Source organism: Bufo bufo, chromosome 4 (genome assembly GCF_905171765.1).
Source record: "Bufo bufo chromosome 4, aBufBuf1.1, whole genome shotgun sequence".
NCBI classification, from domain to species: Eukaryota; Metazoa; Chordata; class Amphibia; order Anura; family Bufonidae; genus Bufo; species Bufo bufo.
The window spans coordinates 55,838,108-55,858,461 of record NC_053392.1 but is presented as its reverse complement, the minus strand read 5'-3'; the positions used below and the strand labels follow the sequence as shown (position 1 = coordinate 55,858,461).

The window sequence follows — 20,354 nt, the reverse complement described above, 5'->3', positions numbered from 1 at the left end:
CTGAACTTTTACACCAAGTAAAAGCCTGCGGCAATAAATAAAGCGTCAGGGTACGACTGCACAGTCAGTTAAAAAAACAGGAGTGAATTCAAAAAAGAGAAGTTGTATCTGTCTTTTACACTTTCTCTCCTTTTATGATCCAGTACTGATTTTGGCTTCCAAAACTGGATCAGAAAACTGTGGCCGTTCCTTCATGCCAATTACATTTACTACTTGTTTTTGTTTGCAATACAACGGTATCAACATTTGATTCAGCAGTTTCGCTGAATTTCGACAATAAATTCTATGCATTATGAATTACTTTATCACAAATCATTTTCTATTGTATGGAGCAGGGCCAATGACAGGGAATGGTGATTGCGCCCCCCCCCCCCTCCTCAATTAAACCCTTCAGATATCACTCTAACTCAGATGCTCAGGGGTTAATCTGAGAGGTCGTCCGCTCCCATCTTGATAGAAAAAAACTGCCAAAAGACCTGCAGTGAGCATGATAACATCACCACATGATCAGTGATGAGTCTGACACGTGATCACGTGTAGACAGCATCACGCTCTCCGCAGGTCCTTTGGCCGTTTTTCTTCAATTAAGACAGAAGCGGACGGCCTCTCCGCGAGCAAGTGGATGAGTATTTTTTTAACCCCTAATTAATCCCTGAAAGGCTTAATGTGAGTCTCAGATCCCGTGATCAGCATTGAATGCGGCATCTGAGGGGTTAAATGATGGGGGGTGGCACAATCGCTGTTCCCCATCATTGCACCAACTCCATACAATAGAAAGTCTTTTGTGACAAACTAATTCGTAACAAATCAAATTTCTTTTTAAAGTTCGGTGAAAAAGCCGAATCACACAATGAACCATAAGTGTCCCTCTTTGAATGTCCAAACAGTTGGGAGTTATTTTGTGTCCGTTGGTCATGTCTGACCTTAACCTGTCTGAGGTCCTGCCATGGTCTGTCTGTGTACCTTGCTTGTTTGGTCTCAGTTTAGTTCTGTTCATGTTTTATTATCCAGTCTGTTGTTTCTGCTTTGGTTCCAGTCCGCCTATTGTGGTGTTAGAGACCTGTGTTTTAGTCTTAGTTCTTGTTCAGACTGTGCCTGTGGTTTTGTGTGTTTTTTTATCCTGCCTGTGTTCCTGAGCAGTGGCGTAGCTAGAAATGACTGGGCCCCACAACAAATTTTTGAATGGGGACCCCCTCCCCCAGGAATTTTTTTGCAACCCCTTCCTTTCATGCCGCCCCCATTCCTGTGGCTAGTAAAGATCACTCTCTCAGACCAGGCCTGGCAGCTGTTCCATCCGTCTATACTGCCACTGTATGTCATTTCATTGTGTAATACTGTTGAGGGGGCCCTGACAAAATCTTTTAGTCCTCGTGCTCCTGGATGGGCCCCTTCTGGGACAGGGCCCCAAAGCAGTCGCTTCCCCTGCTTCCCCTATAGCTACGCCCCTGTTCCTGAGTCCTAGTGTCAGCTGCTAAGTATACCGGGATCATCCCAGGAGCTAGTGGTCTGGTCACTAAACCGCAGCAAATTTTACATCCCTATTTAGGAGTTAAAGGGTGAACACTGGGGAGGCACCACAATAGCACGCTTAGGGTTTGGCTCCACGTAGAACTGGTTACTTGGCACAATGGTTTCACATTACGACTGATCCAAATTGATCTATAATCAATGGATCCGTAACAAAAATATAATGTACTTGATGTAAATTGAAGACAAGGATAGCTGAACATTTGTTTCTAGTATATATATTGAATAGTGTTGAGCGCGAATATTTGAATAGCGAATATTAATCCCGAATATCGCAACTTCGCTAATTCACGAATATTTCTAATATAGTGCTATATATTCGCTATATCGAATATTCGTAATTTTTTTGAAAACATGATTCCTCCCTGCTTCTTTTTTGTGGGTCAATGAGTCATTGGCCCACAAGCAACTTAAGCAGGAAGGAATCATGTTTTCATATGGAAAAAAAATTACGAATATTCTAAAAAACGAATATATGGTAATATAGCGAATATTTCCGTTATTTAGAATAGTCGCCTTTTTTTCCAATCTGTACAGTTGTTCGCATACTCCTCCCTGACAAGCGTTCCCGTGACCACGTTTCCCTGAGATCGTGAAAATTCAGATCCGATGGTATATTCTAACCCACAGGCGTTCCCATGGTGACGGGGATGCTTGTCGGGGGGGAGTATGCCAAAGTGGAATAACAGTACAGATTGAAAAAAATAAAGACGAATATTCTAAATAATGAAGATTTTCGCTATATTGCTATAACTTAGTTTTTTTGAATATTTGTCATATTCGTCATATTCTAAAAAACGAAGTTATAGCAATATAGCGAATATTCGTAAAATACACATATAGACTGCAATTTAGCTAATATAGTTATATAGTATATTTTTTTTATAGTGTAAATTTTTTCCAAATCTGAAGTTCAGAAGAGACAAAAAAAATTAGACTATAAAAAAATGATTATAGACCTATATTAGCTAAATTGCAGTCTAAATGTGTATTTTACGAATATTCGCTATATTGCTATAACTTTGTTTTTTAGAATATTCGTCATATTATAAAACAAGAATATATAGAAATATAGCGAATATTCGTAAAATACACATATTAGCCAATAACCATAGCCAACCAATAGGAAAGTTGCCTTATACAGTTAAAAAAAAATATTGCAATACGCAAATTATTAAATCGCATATTATTCGCGATAAATAGAATAATGACGAATATTTGATTTAGACGGTAAAACTGATGCTTTTTGTGTAAGATGCATTAAAAAGGTTAATCCACCTAAAAGAAAGGGAAATTGGTAGAGCGCTCTTCTCCGTCCCTAAGCTTTTTGGCTTATGACATTTGAAACTTGACTCTAAATACAGATTTAACATATTGTTATTCATTCTGCCTAGTAGTTTTTAGGGTATGGATATCACTTGCTCAGTTCACTAGTGCAGCAGTTTCCAGGTTTTCACTTCAAGCGTAAACCATTTCCCAGCATGATCTTGTATTTAAGCCATGTGGTCTAATGTTTTTTATGCTACGACATAGAGTGCATCCACACTTGAAATACATATTTTTGTATGTGTCTAAAGATTGTACAAAGTTTAAGATTTTAGCATGCGCTGAACCTTTTCTCTTGGGAGACAGCTCTGTTGTGCATCTTACGCTGAGTTCACATCATTGTTTAGCTTTCCATTCTTTTGATCTGTCAGTACTTTTGTTTCCGTCTAAAAAAACGGATCTCAGACGGAAATGGCTCAAACAGATGACAACTGATGCAACAGAATGAGTTTTTTTTTTACTGGATCCTGTAAAAAAAAAAATAGATCCTATGCAATCCTATGCATAACTGATGCAACAGGATTAGAGTTGAGCGAACACCTGGATGTTCGGGTTCGAGAAGTTCGGCCGAACTTCCCGGAAATGTTCGGGTTCGGGATCCGAACCCGACCCGAACTTCGTCCCGAACCCGAACCCGAACCCCATTGAAGTCAATGGGGACCCGAACTTTTGGGCACTAAAAAGGCTGTAAAACAGCCCAGGAAAGAGCTAGAGGGCTGCAAAAGGCAGCAACATGTAGGTAAATCCCCTGCAAACAAATGTGGATAGGGAAATGAATTTAAAAAAAAATAAAAAAAATAAAAATGACCCAATATCAATTGGACAGAGGTCCCATAGCAGAGAATCTGGCTTCATGTCAGCACAGAATCAGTCTCTTCATGCCATAGCAGAGAATCTGGCTTCATGTCAGCACAGAATCAGTCTTCATGTCATAGCAGAGAATCAGGCTTCACGTCACCCACCACTGGAACAGGCCACTGTCACACATTTAGGCCCAGGCAGAGGAGAGAGGTCCCGTAACAGAGAATCTGGCCTTATGTCAGCACAGAATCTGTCTTCATGTCATAGCAGAGAATCAGGCATCACGTCACCCACCACTGGAACAGGCCACTGTCACACATTTAGGCCCAGGCACCCAGGCAGAGGAGAGAGGTCCCGTAACAGAGAATCTGGCCTTATGTCAGCACAGAATCTGTCTTCATGTCATAGCAGAGAATCAGGCATCACGTCACCCACCACTGGAACAGGCCACTGTCACATATTTAGGCCCAGGCACCAAGTCAGTGGTGTAGTACAGTCGATATGAACCACATGAAGTTTCACCAAATATCCAGTCTGCAGGTTTGCAATAGGGTCATACCAATATACAGGAGCTGCAGCAATGATCACTTGTTAAATATAGTTCCATATATTCATAAGCTGTTAGCAGAGAGTCAGGACATGCTAAATAAACCTCTTCAAATGTGCTATTAGATAACTGAGGAAAGTTTTAACAGACAGAGTCTTTACAGTGGACTCTTCCAGAAAGCCCCCTGTGTATTCTGCTACTTGGTTTGGTCTCCTCAGTGCAGACATTTACTGTGAAGGAGGTAGGATCTCTGTCTAAGTTCTCTAAAGCTAAAGTTCATTTATCTATTGTGAAAAGTTATAATATATACCCATAATAGTTCTGTAGAATGTAAAGAGGTGACTGTATGTTTTTTAGCAGCCTTTAAACCCTGCAGCACATGCTAGGCTGAGTAGATGATGTACAGTTAGAGAGCCATGTGTTCTTCCTAAAATGGCTGCAAGACATGCTGTATTCCAGGTCACCCTGCTGCAATATCTTTGTAAATGATTTTCTCTTGTTCATTTTTCTGTATGCTTTGTTATATCCTGTAACATGTATGTGGGAATGTAATATAATGACTGCCTGTTATGATATAGGTGGGCTGGTGACCTGGCTGTATACCACATAGTGGCAGTGTTTCCCTGTTGTATTACAGGCTCCAGCCAAGTGCACTCCACCTCAATAAAGCTTTAAACCACAGAAGACCTGAGTGTCGTCCCTTAGAGTCCACTTAGAGTTTATGCCTGGAGGAGCTGGTGACCGAGTGAGTGTGAAAGCCCGAGGTGTCGCAGATGGTGCAAGGAAAAGAGGGTTACATTTGGTGCCGTGACTCGGATGTCATCATTCTGCTCAAAGTGACCAGTGAAGATACCTAAAGTCACCAGTGTGCGAGTTCTGAGGTGATTGTGCCACGGCGGAGCTGCTAGGCGGCAGATTGACCTTATTAGCGGTTTATATCCTCTCAGGAATAGAAGATGAGTGGACGAGCCAGAGCCTACGGAAGAGCACGTGCCAGGGGGCAGCCCAGCCAAGGACAGCCTGGACAGGAGCAAGAGGCTCAAGAACCTAGACGCATTGAAAGACCCCAGCAGCCACCAGCCGAGCCTTTGCTTGTGGGAAGAGGGTGCCAGAGAGGCCCGCCAGTAGTGGAGAGACCTCCGACTGATGTTCTGCAGCTTTCAGCTGTATTTCAGGACATATCCCTCGGAGAACGGGGTGGCCGCAGGCGTGACTTCCATGACCTTGGAGTGAACACCCGGCAGACCATTGAATAGAAATGTGAGACCTGTTTTTTTTTTGCACTGTGTGACAGGTTAAGGTTTAATCACAGAATCAGACTTCTATCTGCACGGTAGCGTGTGTCTTAGGTTTTTCTGAATGACACTATCAGTACCTTCAATGTAAGATATCCTTTTTGGGATAGATTTCAAGTAGGCCTCCAATACCAGAAACTAGTTATTTTGAGAATGGCAAATTTGGGAATAGTTTTTCAACCCAGAAAAAAAAGTGTGCTTTTACGGTCACTACAAATAACTTGACCAGCTAAAACAGTACAGATTTGCTTGAATAGAAATGTGAGACCTGTTTTTTTTTGCACTGTGTGACAGGTTAAGGTTTAATCACAGAATCACACTTCTATCAGCACGCTAGCGTGTGTCTTAGGTTTTTCTGAATGACACTATCAGTACCTTCAATGTAAGATATCCTTTTTGGGATAGATTTCAAGTAGGCCTCAAATACCAGAAACTAGTTATTTTGAGAATGGCAAATTTGGGAATAGTTTTTCAACCCAGAAAAAAAAAAGGGCTTTTACGGTCGCTACAAATAACTTGACCAGCTAAAACAGTACAGATTTGGTTGAATAGAAATGTCAGGTCTATTTTTTAGGCGCTGGGTGACAGGCTCAACTTGCCCCTGATGTAGTATATGGCCAAAAAATAACCACACTGTTGATGGTTAAATGCACTTGGGTGACACAGGCTCAGCCTGCACCAGATGTAGTATATGGCCAAAAAATAATCAGACTGTTGATGGTTAAATGCACTTCGGTGACACAGGCTCAGCCTGCAGCTGATGTAGTATATGGCCAAAAAATAACCAGACTGTTGATGGTTAAATGCACTTGGGTGACACAGGCTCAGCCTGCACCAGATGTAGTATATGGCCAAAAAATAATCAGACTGTTGATGGTTAAATGCACTTCGGTGACACAGGCTCAGCCTGCAGCTGATGTAGTATATGGCCAAAAAATAACCAGACTGTTGATGGTTAAATGCACTTGGGTGACACAGGCTCAGCCTGCAGCTGATGTAGGATATAGCACAAAATAACCACACTATTGATGGTTAAATACACTTGGTGATAGCTTGTGCTGGCGCACCACAAGTCACAAAATGGCCACCGATCACCCCAGAAAAAAAGTGATCTAAAAACGCTCTGGGCAGCCTCAAAAAAGTGAGCAAGTCAATACTAGCACTTCAATGATCCACAGCTGCAGATCGATCACAGAATGAAGTCTTTTGGAGGAGTTAATCACTACCTAATCTCGCCCTAACATCGCAGCTGCAACCTCTCCCTATGCTTGAATCAGCAGAGTGACGTGCAGCGCTACGTGACCCAAGCTTATATAGAGGCTGGGTCACATGCTGCACTGGCCAATCACAGCCATGCCAATAGTAGGCAAGGCTGTGATGGCCTCTTGGGGCAAGTAGTATGACGCTTGTTGATTGGCTGCTTTGCAGCCTTTCAAAAAGCGCCAAGAAAGCGCCGAATACCGAACCCGAACACAGACTTTTACGAAAATGTTCGGGTTCGGGTCCGTGTCACGGACACCTATACAGTTCGGGTTCGCTCATCCCTAAACAGGATCAGTTTTTTTTACAGGATCCTGTTTTTTTCTCTCCCTCTCTTCTTCTGACGCATCAGAAGAACGGAAAGCTAAACGGTGATGTGAATGCTTAGTTGAGTGGGTGGATGAGCTTAACTATTAACTTTCATATATTTACATCCAACACCTCTACCTATGGAGCAACTAGCATTTTCTCCTTTAGATTATAAGTTCTTTTGGTCCAGCTCATCTCCTTTCTTTCCATAGAATTTTTTTTTACCTTACTATGACCTTACCGCCATAAGATCTAAATGCCTGTATCAAGTTTTCACATTCTTCACTGATCTTGTCCTCTATGGTCTTCTTTCCCATACCAAAATCTCTTAATGTTGACAGAGTGAATTTTCTCATCACTTTCCAGTTATCTCCCTTTGAAAAGATAACACCTGAGAGAAATAAGCAGACGTTAGTCCATCGAGCTCCACGTATGTTTTTATTTATTTATTTTTTTAAAAGATATTTCACTAGTGGTTTTCTCAATTTTTTATTGATAAAGCCAGTATGATATAAAAAAATATATACAAGTTTAGTTGTTCTGACTTATTACTGATACTGATGATCTTTTTACAACATCAACTGTCAAGGGGAGGGATAAAGACATCAAGTGAGCAGTCAGTTCTTGGAATGATTTGTTACCAGCAGAAATATAGTATAGAAATATTCAAGTGTAAGGGTGCCCATGCATAGTGTGGTCCAGACACAATGTTCACATACAAATTACTACTAATTGTTGGACTTTTTTTTACTTGCTATATGAGACAAAAGCAATTACAGGTGCAGCCTGGCAATTACCAGCAAGAATCTTAGTGATTCTTATAAGGGAGAAATTGTGATGACTAGAAGACTAGGTCAGAACATCTTCAAAATGGCAGATCTTGTGGAGTGTTAATTGTATGCAATGGTTATTATCTACAAAAAGCAGTGCAAAGAGGCATGGTGGACTGGCAAGCAGTGCAAAGAGGCATGGTGGACTGGCAACAGGGTGACTAATACTAAGTAACGGGCATGGGGATTAAAGGCTAACCTGTCTGGCCAGCTATGATAGAAGAGTGTTAGAAACAGGACAATAAAGCTTGTTCTGTATGGGGCTGCATAGCTGCAGACCATTAGAGTGCCCATGTTAACTCCTGTCCATCATCAAAATCACTCACAATGGGCACATGAGCATCAGAACTGGAGCACGGATCAATAGAAGAAGGTGCCTAACAATCACATTTTCTTTACTTATTGAAGAAGAGATGACACTAGGATGCAGTTTTAGAAGAGGACAGGTTGATCGAAGGCAGTTTGATGTCTGGGCAATGTTCTGTTGGAACTTTGGGTCCTTGCAATATGTGGATGTTACATGTACCACCTACCTAAACATCATACAGGCAAGTACCCTCTTCATAGCTGCAGTAATCCCTAACAGCAGTGATATCTTTCAGAGGGATAATGCCATGGCCACTGTTAGCCCAGCAGTCAGTGTCAGCGCTGCTGCCCCTACCCACGGACAACCGCCGGGCTCCCTCTTTCCCTCCTACTGCCATGCGCCGTGCTGACAAGCGTGGGCAGCAGGTAGCTTAACTGTTGCTTCATGCCAGAGCTTATTTCCTGCTGGAGATCTGTACTGTATGTTAGGGCTTGCATGGGTGTGTCTCTCCTCCCTTGTGAGGCAGCACATACACGCCCTCTGTCTCACCAGCCTATGGTTGGATTGCAGAAAGTATTTAAAGGCGTTTCCTGCCCAAGGAAGATTCCTGAGCAACTCATGGTCACTAGCTTGTCTAGTTCCAAGTGTGAAGGTGTTTTTCAAGTTCTGCTATGCTGTGCACCGGACCCTGCTTTTGGAATTATCAGATTTTGCTTGTTTTCCACCTGACTCTGACCTCGGACTTCATTTACGGACCTTGGCCCTCAGAATTTCCCGACCACATACTTCCCCTTGGTGCTTGCACCGGTATCTCTGACCCCCTAGTCAGCTGCCACTGACTTGGGGACTGCTCTGGGGTGGCACCTGGCAACTACCCTAACGGCCCAAGCCTGTCCTAACCATCAGAGGCTCTAGTGAAGTCCAGGTAGTTGCTTAGTCACGCTCCTCCAGAGTATAGCCAGTCAGTGGCGCAGTGGATCCACACCCGCTTGCATAACAGCCACACTGCAAAAACTGAGGAATGTTATGAGGAACATGATGAAAAATTCAAGGTGTTGACTTGACCTTTAGATTCCCCAGATCCTAAACCAATTGGAGCTTCTGTGGGATGTGATACGAACATTATTAACATCCATGGAGGATATGATTTTAATGTCTTGGTGCTGGATACCAAAGGACACCTTCAGAGGTCTTGGGGACTCTGTGCCTCGCTGGGTCTGAGCTTTTTGGTGGCACAAGAGCGAACTATAAATATTTTTTTTTATACTATCGGAAATACCAGCAGAAATGATGAAAGGAGGCAAAACCTATAATCCCTTGTGTTAACCATCGTGTAGCATGGCTTTTGGCTTTGCAGTCACACATACAGTAATTTGCAGAGAACCCCCTCACCCCCGCGCCCGACCGCTACCCCATCCCGCCCCACATTAAACCAACTAAAACCTCTAGTCATCCAAAACATACAGAAGTAAACTGAAGCAATACTTACCATATCCTTTCGAAGTTACAGAGGATATTGCTGACTCTGGCCTTCCAGAAAATTCCTCAGCATAATTTATGAGAGCATCTTTCACAGTTTCGTAACCACAGAGGATAACCCACTTCTCCATTCCAATCTGTACGCTGAATACTGTGCCATATTTTTTTGAAATCTAAAATAAAACAAGGAAAGAAAATATAGAAGTACTGAAATGTGTGTGTTTTTGGCAACACATCATTTTTGTAATTGACGTTTATTATTAAAAATGTTCAACCATGTGTCTTTTGCAGCCTGTTTGTTTCCTCATAGATTGGAGACTGCTAGTCCTGTTCAGTGTGAAATCCATCAGATGAATTCTCTGAAGACTTGGTCTGTAGCCCCTCTCTCTGCTCTTTGAACACAAATCTAAACTGACATCTTTGTAACCAAATGAAATAAACTTAAAAGGGTTTTCCAAGACTTATACACTGACACCCTATACTCTGGATAGGCCATAAGTATCTGGTCGGTGGGGGTCCGATACCCAGGATCCCCACCAATCAGCTGTTTGAAAAGGCACTGACCTTCTCCTTGCTCACCAACCACAAAGCCGTGCATTGTATAGCGGCTGTGCTTGGTATCTCAGCTCAGCCCCATTCAATGGTACTGAGCTGTGCCTAGGCCATGTGACTGATGAATGTGACATCATTTGACCTAGGGAAAGCTGAGAGAAGGCTGTGGTGCTACTGTGACCGCCTGTGCTTTTTCAAACAACTGATAGGCGGGGATCCCAGGTGTCGATCAGATACTTATGACCTATCCAGAGAACAGGCCATTAGTATATATGTCTCGAAAAAACCCTTTAAAGTTAAAAAGCCTCTGCCAGCAGATTTGTACATTTGCAACTGGCTGACCTGTTCCATGTGCGCTTGGCAGCTAAAGGCATCTATGTTGGTCCTATGCTCATATGTGCCCACATTGCTGAGAAAAATGAGGTTTTAATATAAGCAAATGAGCCTCTAGGAGCAACGGGGGTGTTGTCAATGCACCTAGAGGCTCTACTTCGTTTGCTACTGCCACACCATCTCCACTTTGATTGACAGGGCCAGACAATGTCATCATGCCTGGACCTGTCAATCAAAGTAGAGAAGGCACCTCAGTTGCAGAAACAGTTGAGTTTCTAAATGTAATGGCAACTCCCCAGTTGCTCCTAGAGGCTCATTTGCATATACAGTACAGACCAAAAGTTTGGACACACCTTCTCATTCAAAGAGTTTTCTTTATTTTCATGACTATGAAGGCATCAAAACTATGAATTAACACATGTGGAATTATATACATAACAAACAAGTGTGAAACAACAAAAAATATGTCATATTCTAGGTTCTTCAAAGTAGCCACCTTTTGCTTTGATTACTGCTTTGCACACTCTTGGCATTCTCTTGATGAGCTTCAAGAGGTAGTCCCATGAAATGGTCCTCCAACAGTCTTGAAGGAGTTCCCAGAGATGCTTAGCACTTGTTGGCCCTTTTGCCTTCACTCTGCGGTCCAGCTCACCCCAAACCATCTCGATTGGGTTCAGGTCCGGTGACTGTGGAGGCCAGGTCATCTGGCGCAGCACCCCATCACTCTCCTTCATGGTCAAATAGCCCTTACTTTCAAAGTTTTCCCAATTTTTCGGCTGACTGACTGACCTTCATTTCTTAAAGTAATGATGGCCACTAGTTTTTCTTTACTTAGCTGCTTTTTTCTTGCCATAATACAAATTCTAACAGTCTATTCAGTAGGACTATCAGCTGTGTATCCACCTGACTTCTCCTCAACGCAACTGATGGTCCCAACCCCATTTATAAGGCGAGAAATCCCACTTATTAAACCTGACAGGGCACACCTGTGAAGTGAAAACCATTTCAGAGGACTACCTCTTGAAGCTCATCAAGAGAATGCCAAGAGTGTGCAAAGCAGTAATCAAAGCAAAGGGTGGCTACTTTGAAGAACCTAGAATATGACATATTTTCAGTTGTTTCACACTTGTTTGTTATGTATATAATTCCACATGTGTTAATTCATAGTTTTGATGCCTTCAGTGTGAATCTACAATTTTCATAGTCATAAAAATAAAGAAAACTCTTTGAATGAGAAGGTGTGTCCAAACTGTTGGTCTGTACTGTATGTTAAAACATTATTTTTCTCAGCAATGCCAGCACATGAATATGAGACCAACACTGGTGGCTTCACCTGCCAAGCGCACATGCAACAGGTCAGCCAGTTTCATGAGTACAAATCTGATGACAGATGCCCTTTATCTTTATTGATTGACATGGCCAGGTTCTTGCAAAGTAATTTTTCCTAGCGCTGTCAATCAAGAAGGATAAAATACAGTATTTAGCATCTCATACATATCCTATTCTATTATATACTACCCTTACCAATATTGCAGTAATTATTGGGAAAACTAACAGACATGGCTTTGGCGATGAATGTCCACCAGATTCAATAAGAATCCTTTTAATATTGATAATAACTTGGTCTCCATCTTTTTACATTAGAGCAGTAATAACATGCCACTAAATGTAATCCTGAAGGCTGAATAGCCAAACTTTGTCTTGTTCGGTAATAGATTTGAGAACTCTATGGGTATGACTTGGCTGTGGATGGCTGGCTGGCTGGAAACTACCATCATGGGGATCCCAAAGATAATCCACACATGGCCAAGACAGAAAAAGAGTCATATAATTCTAGATTCCGACCCTGCAACCCCCAACTATAGACAATACAATAAATACAGAAAATGTTTGCAAATTTGGAATGAAGTGTACTGTGCAGTGCTTTGTACTTCTTGCTGGTCACACTGTACAGATTTTCTATTTAGAGTACATCATGTGGATTGAGTTTGAAAAGCATACCATGTGGAAACATTTGGTACTGCAAGTAACATTAACAACAAACCTCAGATAAATGTAGTTTCTGAAAGGAGTTGTCCCTCTAGTGCACTTCCTTTCTATATGTCCTATTAGAGGTTCTCCAGTCATTAGAAAACACCAACTATCCTATACTTTATTAAGGAACCCTAAGATAATAAGGGGGGTTTCTCTATTCAAGATACTAATGTCTTGGCAAGAAGGGAGAGAAAATACAAGAGTGCCCTTTCCTGCATACACAATCTCATCTTGTAAACTGATGGCTTATCTCTAGCATATACCATCACTTTATCATAGGAGGGGGTCAAAACCCTTTGGGGAAGATTTATTGTCTTCTTGCACCACTTTTTAAAAAGTCACGAACCACATATTTGCAACTTTTTAAACACCACTTGCAAAAAAGTTTGTTGCAAGTGATGTTTCTGCACTGCCCTTGCCACTTTCTAGAAATGGGCATAGAGAGAGAGGAGAAGGGGCACGGCTCTCTGGCCCATAAAATTAATCTTCTTTTACTCCAGTTTTTTTGACGTAAAAGAAGACTGAAAATTCCAGCAGCTCAAAGTTGCCAAAATTTTTATATTAGGCACATGGACAGCAGGCCGATGTACCTAATATAAGACGAGGCCTGCGTCATAAATTAGACACGTCTTTCCGGCAGTGCAGGCATATAACACTCCCCCTTTATAATTCCTGAGTGTCGCAGCAGGTTGGTACATTGCAATAAGCTTATTGTGAATGACCCCTTCATGTTGTAACTTTTCTAAGCAGAGAAGTCCTTTAAGAGATATCAAGATTCACCAAAAAGGCAGAAAACCCACAAAGAGTGTTTTCAATAGTGAATCAAAATCAGATCTGAATATAAGCCATCATTGATTCTTTTTTTCTACCTATTCATACAGCTGAGCAGAATTAATTTAAAATTTGAAACCTTGATGGAGGAGAAGAACTCAGAGAAAGATTGTTAGAGACTGTATAATTTGCACTAGAAATGCTCCTACTGATATAGTTATTACCTCTATTAAAGATTTATGGGGTTTCACTGTGTCAATCATGTGCATATTCCCAATGATCGGTAAGGGTTGAGGTCCTGGAGGAAAGTTCTGGTACTTGTTTTTCTTGTTGAGAACATTTAACAAAATTAAAAAGACAGTGACCGCCAGAAGAATTGAGACCAGGTCCATGATGAAGATGACTCAGCAAGAACCTAAGAAATTGTAAAATAAACTTGTATAAGAAATCAGATAAATCCCAAGATTACAAATATGACTTAAGGACTACTTTATTCATCATTACTCCTATGTTAGAATTTTGTAAGCATGCTTTATGACACTTGCAATAGTCACTGTACAGCGAGGGGGAGGCGGAGCTGCACTGTCCACATGTTCTATTGTCAATAATCTAGTCTAAGGATGAGCGAATTTCTTGAATTTTTTTTGTGTCCGATTTTTTGGATGATATAAAAAATTGGATTAATTTCCAAATAATTAGTTACGAATCAAAGTTTATAAAATCACACTAAAAATTTGTATATAACATTCCCCTGTCTCCCGGGACTATGATGTTATCTCATTTTGTTAATTTTTTTTACAACTGTTTGCTCTTTCTATCCCCCTCTCTAAGCTCTTGAACACAATGACAGCAATAGCAAATAATGTCAGAGTGACACTGACATATATAGCTATTATTAAATGCATGTGTGATGGTGTTCAACAGTGTGTTTAAAAACACACTACGCTGTTGCATGTGTTATGCTTTTTCATATTAGGAAGCTTCCAAAAATTTTCCCCTATCGAGGACAGGTGGCGTGTAAAAACACACAATGTTATGTGGAAAAAACAGTGACTTGCTGAGACCAAGCATCCAAAAATTATGCCATAATAGGGGCAGAACGACTGCCCATATTTAGATATGCACAAATGTAAACTGTCAGAAGAAAACATGGCTCTTTCTGCACAAGTGTCCAAAAATTAGACCTTAATGGGGGGCAGAATGCCTAACCATAATTATACATGGCATGCATAGGTATTAATTATCAGAAAAAAAAGTGGCTTGTTATGCATAAGCATCCAAAAACTATGCATTAACTGGAGCAGCTAGTCCAGGCCTTATTTATATATGCAAATTTGAAAAAACGGGTGTTAATTGTCAGAAGAAAAAGTGGCTTGCTTCCTTTCAATTGGAAGCAGCAGCAGCAAAGAATGGAACAGACAAGGCAGTAGATGTGTTTAGTAGCAGTGGCAACTGTATAGCGGTAATGCTAGTGACATTAGGGGTAATGGAAGTGGCAGCAGGGGATTATAGGAAGGGAATAACAGCTGCAGTAGCAGAGTCAGCAGAAGCCATATGGTTCGTAATATGAGGGTAGACATCCTTCCACTTTTTCCCTCCAACACTCACTATAAAATGGCACTGCTAATCATTTTATGGGATTCATCTGAAACAAATTGTAAATGCTTCCGAATCATTTAGGGGATGAATTTTTGTGAAATTCCTAATGAACCTGGTTGATTATGGATGGATTCTCTGATCCTTAATCTGGTACTTTATTATCTGCCTCCAGCTTTATAACAGAGGTTTTAGTTTTTATTGTGACTCTGCCATGATATGCTAATAAGACAACTGCTGACTCTGCCTTTCCTTGTACGGCATATTGCCCGAAATTAGTAAATATCCTCTATTTAAAGCCAAAAACGCAGAAAAATTTGAATATATTTTAACAGTATTTATATTTGTCAAGCTGCAAAAGTCTGACCGAACATGTTTTGTGTGTTGCTGGTGAACAAACCTCTTTTCACAGCAAGTCATACATAGTTACCAACAGTCCCGAATTAGCAGGGACTGTCCCTAATTTTCCTTGCCAATTCAGGCTGTCCTGGACCAAAATGGGTGGTGCTTATGAAAGCCCTGCCTGTAAATCAGTGTTCCCACTGTCTTTGTGGGCATTCCTAGGGTGGGATCTACTTGCCCCTAATTTACCAAATGCAATGTTGGTAGGTATGAACCGTATGGTCAGATATGGACTTATTGCAATGCATGAAGTCATGGCAAACTGTACTTCAGTTGATTTTTAAGGCCCCTTTACAGGGGCTGATTATTGTACCGACATTCATACAAATGCTCATTCACAATAATTGCTCTATGTAAAGCTTCCCCTGATCATCCAATCATTGAGTAAAATCATTGTTTCTGATCTGCAGAACATCCTGTGTAGACAGGGGTCTGACGAGATCATTGTGGCATGTAAATGTAGCTCACACCTCCTGTGACCAGCAGACAACTATCAAGAATAAATGGTTGGTTTCCGATAATTACCTGCTCAGTCGGCCCGAGTAAAGTGGTATTTAGTCTTAGCCTTTTTCACACATCTGTAGACTCTAGTCTTATTCTTTAGACCCTAATATGAAGGCCAACAATGTTTTTTTTTATTATTATTGGGTAGGTAGCCCCCAAAATATTGGGACAAATAAAAAATAAAACAAAGAATCATTGCACTTGACTTGAGTGCAAGAATGTATGTTTGATGGTAGTATAAATGCCTATTCTGCACAAGGTACAGACAAGTCCTGAGGGATCCAAGCCTGGTTCATTTTAATGAACGTGAGCTTGTCCACGTTGGCTGTGGACAGGCAGCTGCGTCTGTCTGTAATGACGCCTCCTGCCGTGCTAAATGCACGTTCAGAGAGTACACTGGCTGCAGGGCAGGCCAGCACCTCGAAGGCATACAGGGCAAGCTCTGGCCATGTGGACCATTTGGAGACCCAGAAGTTGAATGGGGCAGAACCATCAGTCAGTACGTGTAGTCGTGTGCACAGGTACTGTTCAACCATGTTGTTCAAATGCTGCCTCCTGCTAACACGCTCCATATCAGCAGTTGGGGCCGGTTGTTGCGGCGAGGTGACAAAGCTTTTCCACATGTCGGCCATGCTTACCCTGCCTTCTGAGGTGCTGGCGCTGACACAGCTGTGTTGGCGACCTCTTCCTCCTCCCCTGCCTTCGCCTTGTGCTTTCACTTGTCCCCCGGCGTCAGTCGGGAATGCTCCCAGGAGCGCATCTACCAACGTGCGCCTGTAGTCGCGCATTTTCCGATCAAGCTCCAGTGAGGGAATTAAGGACAGCACATTGTCTTTGTAACGGGGATCAAGCAGGGTGGCCACCCAGTAGTCAGCACACGTTAAAATGTGGGCAACTCTGTAGTCGTTGCGCAGGCACTGCAGCATGTAGTCGCTCATGTGTGCCAGGCTGCCCAGAGGTAAGGACAAGCTGTCATCTGTGGGAGGCGTATCGTCTGCGTCCTCCGTATTCCCCCAGCCACGCACCGGTGATGGGCCCGAACTGCGTTGGATGCCACCCCGCTGTGAACATGCTTCATCCCCATCCTCCTCCTCATCCTCCTCCTCCAGTAGTGGGCCCTGGCTGGCCAAATTTGTACCTGGCCTCTACTGTTGCAAAAATCCTCTTTCTGAGCCACTTCTAAAAGACGGGCCTGAAAGTGTTAGAGATGACCCCTCTTCCTCCTCCTCGTCCTGGGCCACATCCTCTTCCATTATCGCCCTAAGTGTTTTCTCAAGGAGACATAGAAGTGGTATTGTAATGCTGATAACGACGTCATCGCCACTGGCCATGTTGGTGGAGTACTCGAAACAGCGCAACAGGACACACAGGTCTCGCATGGAGGCCCAGTCATTGGTGGTGAAGTGGTGCTGTTCCGCAGTGCGACTCACCCGTGCCTGCTGCAACTGAAACTCCACTATGGCCTGCTGCTGCTCGCACAGTCTCTCCAGCATGTGCAAGGTGGAGTTCCACCTGGTGGGCACGTCGCATATGAGGCGGTGGGCGGGAAGGCCGAAGTTACGCTGCAGCGCTGACAGGCGAGCAGCAGCAGGGTGAGAACACCGAAAGCGCGCACAGAAGGCCCACACTTTATGCAGCAGGTCAGACATGTCGGGGTTGTTGTAAATGAATTTCTGCAACACCAAATTCAGCACATGCGCCAGGCAAGGGATGTGCGTCAAACCGGAGCTGCAACGAGATTTCACCCATTATCGCACACCACCAGGCCGGGCTTGAGGCTCACTGGCAGCAACCACTCGTCGGTCTGTTATTCTATACCCCGCCACAACTCCTGCGCAGTGTGGGGCCTGTCCCCCAAACATATCAGTTTCAGAATGGCCTGCAGTCATTTACCCCTGGCTGTGCTTAAGTTGGTGGTGAAGGTCTGTCGCTGACCGGATGAGGAGGTGGAAGAAGAGGAGGAGGAAGCCGAGTAGGAATAGGAGGCAACAGGAGGCAAAGAATGATGCCCTGCGATCCTTGGCGGCGGAAGGACGTGCGCCAAACAGCTCTCCGCCTGGGGCCCAGCCGCCACTACATTTACCCAGTGTGCAGTTAGGGAGATATAGCGTCCCTGGCCGTGCTTACTGGTCCACGTATCTGTGGTTAGGTGGACCTTGCCACAGATGGCGTTGCGCAGTGCACACTTGATTTTATCCGATACTTGGTTGTGCAGGGAGGGCACGGCTCTCCTGGACAAGTAGTGGCGGCTGGGAACGACGTACTGTGGGACAGCAAGCGACATGAGCTGTTTGAAGCTGTCTGTCTCCACCAGCCTGAATGACAGCATTTCAAAGGCCAGCAGTTTAGAAATGCTGGCATTCAGGGCCAGGGATCGAGGGTGGCTAGGTGGGAATTTACGCTTTCTCTCAAAGGTTTGTGAGATAGAGAGCTGAACGCTTCCGTGTGACATGGTGGAGATGCTTGGTGACGGAGGTGGTGTTCTTGGTGGCACATCCTCTGTTTGCTGGGCGGCAGGTGCCAACGTTCCTCCAGAGGCAGAGGAAGAGGCCGAGGCAGCAGCAGAAGAGGGAGCAGGAGGGGCCTGAGCCCTTTCTTGGTTTTGAAGGTGCTTACTCCACTGCAGCCCGTGTCTCGCATGTAGATGCCTGGTCATGCAGGTTGTGCTAAGGTTCAGAACGTTAATGCCTCGCTTCAGGCTCTGATGGGACAGCGTGCAAACCACTCGGGTCTTGTCGTCAGCACATTGTGTGAAGAACTGCCATGCAAGGGAACTCCTTGATGCTGCCTTTGGTGTGCTCGGTCCCTGGTGACGGTGGCCAGTAGCAGGCGAACTGATTTGGCGACGGCTGCTCTGCTTTTGCACCCTGCTCCCGCTTTTGCTACGCTGTTGGCTCGGTCTCACCACTGCCTCTTCCTCTGAACTCTGAAAGTCAGTGGCACGACCTTCATTCCATGTGGGGTCTAGGACCTCATCGTCTCCTGCATCGTCTTACACCCAGTCTTCCTCCCTGACCTCCTTTTTGGTCTGCGCACTGCAGAAAGACGCAGCAGTTGGCACCTGTGTTTCGTCATCATCAGAGACTTGCTGAGGTGGTATTCCCATGTTCTCATCAGGAAACATAAGTGGTTGTGCGTCAGTGCATTCTATGTTTTCCACCCCTGGGGAAGGGCTAGGTGGATGCCCTTGGGAAACCCTGCCAGCAGAGTCTTCAAACAGCATAAGAGACTGCTGCATGACTTGAGGCTCAAACTGGTTCCCCGATATGCACGGGGGTGATGTGACAGACTGATGAGCATGGGTTTCAGGCACCACCTGTGCGCTTTCTGCAGAAGACTGGGTAGGAGATAATGTGAACGTGCTGGACCCACCCAATTGACTAGCGCCTGTACTTGCTCAGGCCTTACCATTCTTAGAACGGCATTAGGCCCGACCAAATATCGCTGTAGATTCTGGCGGCTACTGGGACTTGAGGTAGTAGATTCAGTAGGACGTGTAGCTGTGGCAGAACGGCCACGTCCTCTCCCTGCACCAGAGGCTCCACCAACACCACCACCACGACCATGACCGCATCCCTTATTAAATGTTTGCCTCATAGTTAGAGTTTACAAAGCAAAGTCAAAAGTGGTTAAGTCTGTTTAAAAGCTGTATTTCTGACCTTAATGTCACAATCACTTATGCACTTGTAATCACAGATGTGCAGTATATCAGAGGGGTTTTTCACCCTAACCAAAAAGCTGTATTTCTGTCCTAAATGTGACAGTGACTTATGCACGTGTAATCACAGATGTGCAGTATATCAGAGGGTTTTTTCACCCCAGTAAGAAAAAAGCTGTATTTCTGTCCTAAATGTGACAGTGACTTATGCACGTGTAATCACAGATGTGCAGTATATTAGAGGCTTTTTTCACCCTAACCAAAAAGCTGTATTTCTGTCTTAAATGTGACAGTCACTTATGCTTGTCTAATCCCAGATGTGCAGTATATTAGAGGGTTTTTTCACTCCAGTATGCCAAAGCTGTATTTCTGGACTTGCAGATAGCCTATGCTGGTGCACTATCGTTGCAAAAAATGGCTGCCGATCAGGTATTAATATTGATGAAATGAAGAAATAAAAGTTCGTTTTCAGCAGTAGTTGGCTCAGGGCAGCCTTAAAAAAATTGTGCACTGCACCCACAAAACACTTTTTCTGTAGATCACTGAGTACATAAACCAGTTCTTGATAAGATTTCTCCCTGATCTCTCCCTCACAGCAGCTGCACCCTCTCCCTACACTAATCCGAGCAGAGTGACGGGCGGCGCTAAGTGACTCCAGTTTAAATAGAGGCTGGGTCACATGCTGCAGTTGGCCAATCACAGCAATGCCAATAGTAGGCATGGCTGTGATGGCCTTTTGGGGCAAGTAGTATGACGCTTGTTGATTGGCTGCTTTGCAGCCTTTCAAAAAGCGGCATAAAAATTGCAGAACACCGAACCCGAA

At 43.6% G+C, this 20,354-nt stretch overlaps 1 protein-coding gene across 1 annotated transcript in view; it reads right to left on the bottom strand.

Moving 5' to 3' along the window:
* Positions 1-20,354, bottom strand: part of LOC120998977 (cytochrome P450 2K1-like) — a 78,419-nt gene that overhangs the window by 47,900 nt on the left and 10,165 nt on the right. Inside the window, exons 2-4 of the mRNA XM_040429854.1 lie at positions 13,596-13,786; positions 9,692-9,854; positions 7,307-7,456 (exon numbers count right to left, since the gene is read on the bottom strand). Of these exons, the coding sequence (XP_040285788.1) occupies positions 7,307-7,456; positions 9,692-9,854; positions 13,596-13,763 (481 nt within the window). The 5' untranslated portion in view covers positions 13,764-13,786. The remainder of the gene's footprint in view (positions 1-7,306; positions 7,457-9,691; positions 9,855-13,595; positions 13,787-20,354) is intronic.